We start from the raw sequence: 12187 nt of genomic DNA, 5'->3' as shown, positions 1-12187 counted from the left end.
TTTCTCTTGCTGTCATGCATACTAGATACACACCTGTGGGACGTTCCTTCTTCTCGTCTCCTGAGGGGTACAGCCATCCACTGGGTGGTGGGCGTGAGGTCTGGTTTGGTTTCCATCAGTCTGTCCGACCATGCATGTGGAAAATGATGCTAAATGTTGATGGTAAGTTGGCGTCAATTGATGATTGTTTTACGATTTGTGCAGTTTGAAAGGCTGGCAGGATGGCCTATTGGTACACACACTCGCATCTAAGCTGTCTAGCTTGGGTTTGAATCCCGACCCACCTATAAACTGTCAGTTCGGTGTTTCACAGGCATGGTTATTCATCATTGTGTGTGCCATCCCTTGGGTGGATGTTAAACTGGGAGTCCCGTCTACCAGCATTTGTTGGTGAACGTTCAAGATCCCATGGTGTCCTTCACAAAGAGTACGCGAGCTGTCGCCAGCACCATGGCCAAATTCCAAATTCTTCCCTAACTAGGCAAATGTCAGGCCTGGCCAGCCGGTTCGTGAAGACTCGGGCCAACCTTCCCCGGCTGACCCCATGAGGTGGGATAATAGTGGCTGTTAAAGAAAGAAGAAGAAGCAGTTTGAAGGCAGTCTCCATAACTGATCCAAAATAAATCACCGCACCTGGCCACCAGATTCCTGGATATCTCAATTCATTAACTCCCAAATACATTGTCGTAGCAGGTCCATTCAACTGTCTATATAATCCTAAAGTTCCCCTGAACTAGACTATTGATCCCATCTCACTCTGTTGTTGAAATACTTACCCTTGCATCACACAATTTATTTTTGCTCACCATAAAAGGAAATGCTTCAAACCATGTTTTATGATTAGAATAAATGTTATGTTGACTTCAGGACCCTTGCCATTCACTTTTCTTAAACCTCAAGCACATTATTTCATTGTTGCTACTGACGACTTCCGACCATCTTTTTTTTTTCTTTTCTTTTTTTCTGACGCAAGCACATGATCTCGAGTGTTTGTGTGTTTGATTCATCCTTCTGAAGCATTTTGGAGATCTAGATTTTTATATTTATTTGACATTGCACCATTTCTCCACATTTTCCCCTCCACCTATCTCCCTTCTCTTCTTTCTCCCACTCCACTTCCACTGCCACCACCTTTTTCCACCTCCACTTCCTTCTTCCCCTTGCTTACCTTCCCTCTCTTGCTGCCCCCTCTCTCCATCACTACACCCTCTCTCTTCCTCGCTTCCTCCTCTCTCCATCGCTTCCCCCTCTCCCTCGCTTCCTCCTCTCTCCATCGCTTCCCCCTCTCTCTTTTCCTCACTTTCCCCTCTCTCTTCCTCGCTTTCCCCCTCTCTTCCTCACTTTTCCCTCTCTCTTCCTTGCTTTTCCCTCTCTCTTCCTTGCTTTTCCCTCTCTCTTCCTTGCTTTTCCCTCTCTCTTCCTCGCTTTTCCCTCTCTTCCTTGCTTTCCCCCTCTCTCTTCCTCGCTTTCCCCCTCTCTCTTCCTCTCTTCCCCCTCTCTCTTTCTCACTTCCCCCTCTCTCTTCCTCGCTTCCCCCTCTCTCTTCCTCACTTCCCCCCCTCTCTACCTCGCTTCCACCTATCTCTTCCTCGCTTCCCCTATCTCTTCCTCGCTTCCCCTCTCTCTTCCTCACTTCCTCCTCTCTCTTCCTCGCTTCCCCCTCTGTTCCTCACTTCCCCCTCTGTTCCTCGCTACCCCTCCCTATTCCTCGCTACCCCTCCCTATTCCTCGCTACCCCTCCCTAATCCTCGCTACCCCTCCCTATTCCTCGCTACCCCTCCCTATTCGCTACCTCCTCTCTGTTCCTCGCTACCCCTCTCTCCATCTTTGTCTACCTCCCCCTCTTGCTATCTCCTCCTGCTTCTACCCCTAATCCTCCCCCCCCCCCCAATTGTTAACCTGCCCTCCTGCTACTCCCCTCCCTCCTGCTCCTCCCCATCCTGATCTCTCCCTCTGTTCCTCACTCCCCAAATTATTTCCCTGAATGCCTACAGTGTCCGCGACAGCCTTTTACAAGGCTCAGCCGGTGATAGAGTTCATGTGTGAGGTACTGGACATTCGTAACATCGACGAGCAACCCAAGCAGCTGACTGACTCTCAGAGAGTAAAATTTACCAAGGAGATCAAAGGTAAATATTTTGCACTCTTCTTGTGCCTGATTGTCCTCATCACATTCCACAAATGGTTATTAGTTTTTTTTTAAATAATACTTGTATGATGAGTTGTTCGTTTATTTTATGTATTGCACTTGATTACTGGGGTGAAGATGCATTGCAGCGATGATGGAACACAATGGCCCTTTGTTGTTAGTTTAATTGTGCCTTGCTTAGGGAGAGGTGGTAATTTGCACGAGCTCTACCATGTCCACTGTGATAATATAACATCCGAGGGAAGGATTTTGTGTTGGGATTAAACAGTCGTAGATTAATGGATTAGTAATGTAATCTGATTACATTGCAAGCACAAAGGATTGGTATGTGCTTGGGAGCATACTACTTAGTTTTAAGAATAACTGGCTAAGCCATCCATTGATTTTAGCAAATCTAATGGCAACTAAACGATGTCACTACAGTTGTCCTGACTGGAAATATTGCATAACACACGGACAGGGTTGAAGGTGGAAATCACGCATTGTGGCCAGATGAAGCGTAAATACAAGGTGTGCAATGTCACTCGGCGACCTTCCAGCCATCAGATGTAAGTACCAGTGCACTTTTGACTGCACAGATACTAATGTGAATACCACAAGCATTACCACCAGCCACTCAGCTAATCTCGTCACTTTGCCCGGTGTGTGAAGCTTCCCCTTGCAGTTGGACACCGGGCAAACAGTGGAGTGCACCGTGGCACACTACTTTCGTGAAAAACACAAGTTGGTGTTGAAGTACCCTCATCTACCTTGCTTGCAGGTCGGCCAAGAACAGAAGCACACTTACCTACCCCTGGAGGTAAAACATCATGCAGCATAGGTCAAATTGTACTCTGCTGACTTGGAGAGATGTGTGTTATTGGAAATTGCAGATTGATATTCCAGTTCGTTTATTCCGATAATGTTTGTCACACTGTCAGTTCTCGGCCTTGCTCTTCCATTAACCTCACTCCTGTAAAGGGGATGGCGGGAGGTGTTGGCAATGAGATCCAGGAGAAAGGAGGACATTTTATAGAATGGTATAAAGCAATGAGAAGATTGAGGGTTTGGAGAAATATTGTGATTTTCAAAACGTTTGCAGGTTTGCAACATTGTGGCAGGGCAAAGGTGCATCAAGAAGCTCACGGACAACCAGACATCCACAATGATCAAAGCTACTGCGCGCTCAGCTCCAGACCGTCAGGACGAGATAAGCAAACTGGTAGGGATGTCGAGAATGTCTGCCATTGTTCTGTTCCAGAATCTGTGCAACTAAATGATATCACATCTGTAATACTGAAATGACTGATAACCCCTGTACGACAGCATATTTCCAGGGAGCTTAGATTGTGCATGTGCATTTGCCATAAAATTTGCTGTGCAAAATTGTTTTCACACGAGAAAGGACAACGTCACAAAAAAAGCTTGCCAATTTTAATCAAATTAATATAAAGAGATTAAATATGGCTACTTTCGGCGAGTGTACCGGTGTGTACCCTGGTTAGAATAGGTACACCGTATCCCTGCATGTCGTAAGAGGCGACTAAGAGGGTTGGCATCAGGAAGGGCATCCGGCCATAAAAACATTGCCTCAAAAAGAGAACCATGACAATTACAACAACATATGGGCAGGGTACAGCCCGGAGTGGAGATCGGTTTCTGAGGTTTGGGACATGGAATGTAGGGACAATGACAGGGAGATCAGGAGAAGTGGTGGAAGTATTGGTCAGAGGAAGAGTGGACATATGTTGTGTGCAAGAGACGAGATGGAAGGGAAGTGGTGTGAGAATGGTGAAGGGTAGGCAGGGACAGAAATACAAGTTTGTGTGGCAAGGGTGCCCGGAGGGCGTGAATGGTGTTGGTGTCCTATTTTCTGAGGAGTTTGTAGACAGTGTGGTGAGTGTGACTAGAGTGAGTGATAGGTTGATGATGGTGAAAATGATGATTGGAAAGCTCTTGGTGAACGTCATCTCGGGATATGCTCCACAGGTTGGTCGGAGCGATGAAGAGAAGGACAGGTTCTGGTGTGTGATAGACAAGCTGATGGAAAACGTGAAAGATGAGGAAGTTGTTGTGGTAGGAGGAGACCTAAATGGACATGTGGGAAGGAGTATGGACGGTTTTGAGGGAGTTCATGGGGGTTACGGATATGGTGTGAGAAATGGAGAAGGTGAAAGGATTTTGGAGTTTGCTGATGGAGCTGATTTGTTGATTTGTAACACTCAGTTCCAGAAAGAGGATAATAAGCTTGCTACATACACGTCAGGTGGGTCGACGACAACCGTTGACTACCTGATGGTGCGTAGGTGAGATAGGTGGCACCTCCGGGACACAAAGGTGATCCCGGGGGAGGAGGCTGTTTCACAGCACCACTTGGTTGTCTGCGACATAAGGGTGAAAGGTGCGAGGAGAGTTCGGCGGGTGAAGTACCAACCAAGAATGAAGGTGTGGAGGTTGAAAGAGGTAACAGTAAGGGATTCATTAAAAGAGAGGCTGAGTCGGGTAGAGGATGATGTGGTTGAGCTTGAACGTGGTTGGATGTCAATGAAAGATAGTCTGTTGGGAGCCGTTGGTGACGTATGTGGATGGACAAAAGGACCACCGAGGCACTCGGAAATATGGTGGTGGGATGAGGAAGTTGGAAAGAGGATTGATGAGAAGAGGAAGAAGTTCAAGGAGTGGCAGAAGGCGAAGGGTACGGGAGCAGAAAAAGCAGAGCATGAAAGTTATAAGGCAGCCAAGAAGGCTGCAAAGAAAGAGGTAGCAAAGGTGCAGGAGGCATGCAGGAAAATGTTCGGAGAACGCTTGGATTCGGAAGAGGGTCAGAGAGCGGTATTCAGGATTGCAAAGCAGATAGCGAAAGAGAGGTGTGATGTGATGGGGGTGAGTTGCTTGAAGGATGAAGTGGGACAAATCGTTGTGGACCCAGATGGAATTAAAGGAAGATGGAAAAGATATATGGAAATGCTGTTGAATACAGAGAATGAATGGGATGGCAACATAGAGAGTAACCCAGTTTTAGGACCGGCAGAGAAGATAACTGGGAAGGAAGTTGAGGAAGCGATAAAAGCAATAAAAAACCACCGTTTAGAGGCCATTTTTCCCCGCAAAGCGGGGGTTGGCCTTTTCGGGGACCGTGGTAGTTGTTGTTTTTTGGTCCCCTTTTTGAAGCAATGTTTTACGGCCGGATGCCCTTCCTGACGCCAACCCTTTTTGCCGCCTTCAACGACAAACAGGGAATTACCAGTGAACTGGTACTCAATTAGCCGACCTCGGAAGGATGACAGGCTGAGTCAACCCCCCTGGCATTAATTCGGCGATCGACCGAGATTCGAACCCAGGATCCTAGGAATCCTAAGCCGGCACCCTAGCCGCTAGCCCAACACCAGGGATAGGATGGTAGAGTACAACAACAATGAAGCAATGAAGCAAATGAAGCAAATGAAGCAACAACAAATGAAGCGATAAAAGCAATGAAGAGTAGAAAAGCAGGAGGGCTGACGCGAGTTGTGGGAGATATGTTTAAGGCAGCAGGAAGTTGGGGTGTGAAGAGAATGACAGAGATCTGTAATCTGGTGGTGAAAGAAGGCCGCATTCCAGTGGCTTGGGAACTGAGTACCCTCGTCCCTCTATACAACGGGAAAGGTGACCCTCTGGAGTGTGGCTCGTACCGAGCGATAAAGTTATTGGAGCATAGAATGAAGGTATTGGAAAGGGTGTTGGAGAGGAGGATAAGGAAGAAGGTGAAGATCGACGAAAATGCAGTTTGGATTTATGCCAGGAAGAGGAACGACAGACGCGCTCTTTATTGTGAGGCAGTTGCAGGAGAAGTACATGGAGAAGAGGAAGAAGTTGTTTCTTGGGTTTGTTGATCTGGAGAAAGTATTCGATCGGGTTCCACGCGAAGTATTGACATGGGCATTGAGGAAGTTAGGTGTGGAGGAATGGTTGATCAGAGTAGTGATGACACTGTACAAAAGAGCGCGCACAGCTGTCAGGACGAAGGACGGGAACAGTGGTGAGTTTGAGGTGAAGGTGGGAGTGCATCAGGGGTCGGTACTAAGTCCACTACTATTTGTAGCTGTGATGGAGGTGCTGGCTCAGAACGTAAAGGAGGGTTTACCGTGGGAGTTGTTGCATGCAGATGATCTGGTGTTCATTGCGGAAAGTATGGATGGACTGAAGGAAAAGATGAACAAGTGGAAGGAATGTATGGAGACAAAAGGTGTGAAGGTGAATATCGGAAAGACGAAGGTGATGGCAAGTGGTAAAGCATTTGGTGAGGTGGAAAGAACTGGGAAGTGGCCATGTGCTGTGTGCAGGAAGGGCGTCGGAGTGAACTCCATTCAATGTACAATGTGCGCTGAGTGGGTTCATCAAAAATGTAGTGGTCTGAGAGGGTCATTAACCAGTGTGGCAGCTACATTCAAATGTAAGGTGTGCACAGAGGGAGCTGTTGGGATGTTGAGACGCAGATGGCGGAAATGTTGAGTTGGATCTTGGAGACAGCGTGAAGCTGGAAGGTGTGAAAACATTTTGCTACCTCGGAGACATGCTGAATGGAGAAGGTGGATCAGACTCGGCAACGGTTGCTGGAGTGAGATGTGCATGGAAGAAGTTTCGGGAACTGAGTGGCATGCTGATGATGAGGGGAGTGTCGTTGAAGCTGAAGGGAAAGGTGTATGCTGCATGTGTGAGAAGTGTTATGATTTATGGGAGCGAGACATGGGTAATGAATGTAGAGCAGCAACGAAGGCTGGAAAGGGTGGAAATGCGAATGGTTCGTTGGATGTGCGGAGTATCGTTGAGAGAGAAGAAGACAAATGATGAATTGCGAAAGATGATGGGAATAGAGCCTGTGATTGATGCTGTGAAGAGGAACAGGTTGAGATGGTTTGGTCATGTGTTGAGGAAGGATGAAAGTGACTGGTTGAGAAGAGTGATGGAAATGAATGTATAATGAAGTAGAGGACTGGGAAGACCGAGAAAGACTTGGCTAACGATGGTGGAAGAAGAAATGCGGGCAAGGGGGTTAACAAGGAGCGATGCAGAAAATAGTGCAAAATGGAGAAGATTGTCATGGGGACCGCAAGGCTAACCCCCGCTCTTGCAGGGAAAATGGCCTTAAAATGCATGTTGTTGTTGTTGTTGTTGTTGTTGTTATTGTTGTTGTTGTACTTTCGGCGAGTGAGCGAGTGCTGTGACATACATATGATACGTATTCACATGGAATGGTGCAGTCTTGACGTAAATGCCACAACATTTGTGAGGTCATCTCAATTCTCGAAGAGATAAACTTATCAAATTTGTCGTGATGTCCAGTCCGTCCGGTTGTCCGTCCGTTAACTTTTTAATATTTTTGCTACTCCTTTGTCACCTGGCTGATTGTTCTGAAACTTGGCACATGAATGGAAGACTGTACATGTGTATATACATATACAGTGATCCCTCGTTTATCGCGGGGGTTACGTTCCAGAACCCCCCGCGATAGACGAAAATCCGCGAAGTAGCGACCATATTTTTATTTTATTATTTATATATATTTTAAAGCTTTATGACCCTCCCCACACTCTTATTAACCTTTCCCACACTTATTAACCTTTCCCATACTCTTATAAACACTTCCTATACTCTTAAACACTTTTTACACTCTTAAACATACGTAATTTTAACAACATATAAAATTCTAATGGGTACTCACCATTGAAGATACTGTAGCGACCCATGGGTTCCCCAAGCAAGACCAGCATTAGAATCTCCTTGCTCCAGCCGGTGACGTCACCGGCGGGGATCCCCGGCGCCAGAGTGGCTGGTCACGTGACCGCCAAAGCGTGCCGCGCGTGCGGGTATAATCAGCTACACCTGTTGATCACGTGACCACCAAGCACGCCACGCTTGAGAGGCGTGGCTTTCGGTGTCTGGTTGTGCTTTATAATTCAGCCCGATAAACGGGCTTTTCAGTGTTCCCGAGTTGGTTTTGAGAATAAATATCTTCTCGGACGAGTTTGTGTCTTGCCCGTCATTTCGTCCGTCTCAAGCAAGAGCCCCGGCTCTTCAATACTACAACTTGCGTGATGAAGATGATGATGAATTAGCTGTGCAGTACTGATGACGATGAAGGTGATGACGATGATGAATGTACTGCACAGCCAGAAAGAGCATTACAGTTACCCATTACGTGGGTAACTCGCGCAAGTGGAAGCTGCCGCATCTGCGTTTTCCATACGCACGACTTTGTCTCTTTGTCTACTCTTCTACTGTACACTATGTACAGTATTTTATTTCTTGTATTATGTTTTAATTACTGTATTTTTCTTATTTTTTTACGTTTTTTTATTTTTTAGGCTAGAAAATGCTTATTTTACCACAAAAATATTTAAAATAATAGTATATAAAAATACATTTATACCTCAAAATCCCGCTATATAGCGAAAAATCCGCGATATAATTTTACATATACTAGCGAGAAAAACCCGCGATGTACCGAAGCCGCGAAAAGTGAACTGCGATATAGCGAGGGATGACTGTATATAAAAAAACAACACAACAGGCATTTAAGGCCATTTTCCCTGCTAGAGCGTGGGTTAGCCTTGCAGGCCTCATGACTATCTTCTCCATTTTGCCCTATTTTCTACATCTTCCCTTAACCTCCTTGCCTGCATTTCTTCTTCCACCACCTTTAGCCAAGTCTTTAGTGGTCTTCCCCATCCTCTACTTCCTTCTGCATTCATTTCCATCACTCTTCTCACCCAGTCACTTTCATCCTTCCTCAACACATGACCCAACCATCTCAACCTGTTTCTCTTCACAGCATCCTATTACCATCAACTTTTGCAATTCATCATTTGTCTTCCTCTCTCTGAACGATGCTCCGCACATCCACCGAGCCATTCGCATTTCCACCCTTTCCAGCCTTCGTTGCTGCTCAATGTTAATTACCCATGGCTCGCTCTCATAAATCAAAACACTTCTCACACATGCAGCATACACATTTCCCTTCAGCTTCAACGACACTCCCCTCCTCGTCAGCATGCCACTCAGTTCCCCAAACTTCTTCCATGCACATCTCACTCCAGCAACCATTGCCGAGTCTGATCCACCTTTTCCATTCAGCATGTCTCCTTGGTAGCAAAATGTTTTCACACCTTCCAGCTGTCTCCAAGATCCAACTCAACATTTCCTCCATCTGCAGCTCCCTCTATGCACACCTTACACTTGAATGTAGCTGCCAAATTGGTTAATGACCCTCTCAGACCACTACATTTTTGATGAACCCACTCAGCGCACATTGTATATTGAATGGAGTTCACTCCGACACCCTTCCTGCACACAGCACACGGCCACTTCCTAGTTCTTTCCACCTTACCACATGATTTACCACTTACCATCACCTTCGTCTTTCCGATATTCACCTTAAGACCTTTTGCCTCCATACATTCCTTGCACTTGTTCATCTTCTCCTTTTGTCCATCCATACTCTCCCCAATCAACACCAGATCATCTGCATACAACAACTCCCACGGTAAACCCTCCTTTACGTTCCGAGCCAGCACCTCCATCACAGCTACAAATAGTAGTGGACTTGGTGTCGACCCCTGATGCACTCCCACCTTCACCTCAAACTCACCACTGTTCCGGTCCTTCGTCCTTACAGCTCGCGCGCTCCCTTGTGCATTGCCACCACTACTCTGATCAACCATTCCTCCACTCCTAACTTCCTCAATGCCCATGTCACTACTTAGCATGGAACCCTATTGAATGCTTTCTCCAGATCAACAAACCCCCAAAACAACATCTTCCTCTTCTCCATGTACTTCTGCAACTGCCTTACATTAAAAAGCGCGTCTGTCGTGCCGCTTCCTGGCATAAATCCAAACTGCATTTCGTCGATCTTCACTTTTTCTTATCCTCTTCTCCAACACCCTTTCCAATACCTTCATTCCATGCTCTAATAACTTTATCGCTCTGTACGAGCCACAGTCCAGGGTCATATATATATATACAGACTTGGCATTTAATATGGAATATTTTTTTTGTGTGGGTGAAATTACTTTTCAAGATGTCTTAGAACCAAAAGTTCATTGGAATTATGTTGAAATTATTCCAAATTTTGTTAATGTGACCTTTAAAAGAAACAATAACCACATTTGACATTTCGAAACAAATAAATTGATCCTTGAAAGTGATGTAAACTGATATCGAACTCAATTCATGGACAGTACTGTGTTAAACTTCTGTACATTTTCCAGAAGTATCTCTTTATTTTGCACATTAGCCCAATTTTTTTTTAACAAAAACAAAAGTTAAATTACAACTGGGATTACGGACAGTAAAATTACAGTTCAGTACTTCGTGTAACCCCCACGAGCATTCAGGAGAGCACGTACACGTTGAGGCATGCTGTTCACGAGGTTTGCCAAGGTTTGGACAGGAATCGCTTGCCATGCAGTGACAATAGCCTGCTGCAATTCACGCACAGAGGTCGGCTGCTGGTCCAAGTGGTCGATTTGACGCGTTAATTCTGCCCACAAGTTCTCTATCGGATTCATATCCGGGGACATGGCAGGCCACTCCATATGCTCTACACCACGGTCAGCAAGAAAGTGTTGGATCATGCGAGCACGATGAGGCCGTGCATTGTCATCTTGGAAGACAAAGTTTCCTCGAAAGGCTGCATGAGCAAATGGAAGCAATGTTTCTTCCAGAATGGCCCTGTACTTGAACTGGTTCAGGTTTCCATTCAGAACAACCAGGTCAGTTTTGCCCCCTGCATGAAAAGCAGCCCAAATGGTCACCCCACCACCTCCAGCTTGGACTCTTGGCACTATACTATCTTTGTTGTCGGCTTCATGCACTTGTCTGCGCACTCGGACACGGCCATCTTTACGATAGACCAGAAATCTTGACTTGTCACTGAAGATCACGTGATTCCAGTGTCCTGGCTGCCATTGACGGTGCTCTCTGGCCCACTGCAATCGGCGCTGGCGGTGTTGTCTGGTCAGGCGTGGCTTTCTCAGGGGACGCCTGGCACGATAGCCTGCTTGAACCAGTCGTTGGTTGACTAGCCTTCTGGATACAGGCACATTTGTCAGTTGCTGCCACTGAGCCCTAAGCCGATTAGCTGACTTGGTACGGCCATTGCGGACTAACCGGTGCAGCTGGCGATCATCCCTTCTTGTGGTTCTGTGGGGACGTCCTGGCCTCGGTATTGGAGTAGGGACACCCCTCTGAGCATTTCGTTTCGGGATCTTTGACACCTGACCTTGAGTGATGCCATACTGCCGAGCAATAGCATGCTGTTTCATGCCGTAATTTCGTAAAGCCACCACTCCATGACAAACAGCATTGTCGAGTTGACGGACCATCTCCAGAGGAAGCGGCAATAACTTTTGGAGACGTGCAGCAGTTGTTTTCCACTAATACAGAACGCAACAACCCTTGTATACCCGACTGTGAAGCCAATCATCAAATGCACCTGTCCGTACATTTTGCCACGCCACCTGTGATATAATCCTATTGTTGACTTCTTGCTGCGACAGACAATCAGTGACATGGTTCTTTCAACAAATAAATCACCAAAGTGTAAAAGAAACTCACCAGATTGATATACTGAGTTAAGAAAGTAAACCCAAGTCAAGAAAAAAAATATATTCCATATTAAATGCCAAGTCTGTATATATATATATATATATATATATATATATATATATATATATATATATATATATATATATATATATATATATATATAAATAAAATATATATATATATTCCAATGAATTGGTGATTGCATATTCATGCCAACTATACTTTGATAACAATAACATGAAAAAATGGTCTGGCAGCCATATTGGAAGTAAAAACTTTATAATTCTTTTTCTCTGAAACCGCTCAATCAATCCATGTCATAATTTCAATTTGTGATCGACTACTCATGGGGAAAAAAGTTTAACAAAGACATCATCGGTCACGTGGTCTGGCAGCCATATTGGATCAAAGCAAAAATCTTTAAAATGAATCATCTCTGAAACTGTTTCGCTAATCGATGCAAATTTTTAA

General features: G+C 45.6%; 2 protein-coding genes across 4 annotated transcripts in view; one reads left to right on the top strand and one right to left on the bottom strand.

The window, feature by feature from the left end:
* The window catches only part of LOC137421782 (protein argonaute-1), an 88673-nt gene that overhangs the window by 10494 nt on the left and 65992 nt on the right, over positions 1–12187 (top strand). For all 3 annotated transcript variants that reach the window (XM_068108177.2, XM_068108176.2, XM_068108178.2), the window contains exons 5-9: positions 26–162; positions 1995–2129; positions 2610–2697; positions 2801–2948; positions 3231–3350. In XM_068108177.2, the coding sequence (XP_067964278.1) occupies positions 26–162; positions 1995–2129; positions 2610–2697; positions 2801–2948; positions 3231–3350 (628 nt within the window). The remainder of the gene's footprint in view (positions 1–25; positions 163–1994; positions 2130–2609; positions 2698–2800; positions 2949–3230; positions 3351–12187) is intronic.
* LOC144891042 (uncharacterized) overlaps positions 1–12187 on the bottom strand; it is a 114798-nt gene that overhangs the window by 81004 nt on the left and 21607 nt on the right. The gene's annotated exons all lie outside the window — the stretch shown is intronic.

The sequence above is a fragment of the Myxine glutinosa genome, chromosome 2 (genome assembly GCF_964187855.1).
Source record: "Myxine glutinosa chromosome 2, kmMyxGlut1.1, whole genome shotgun sequence".
In the NCBI taxonomy this organism is placed as follows: Eukaryota; Metazoa; Chordata; class Myxini; order Myxiniformes; family Myxinidae; genus Myxine; species Myxine glutinosa.
This window is presented reverse-complemented; position numbering and strand designations above follow the sequence as displayed.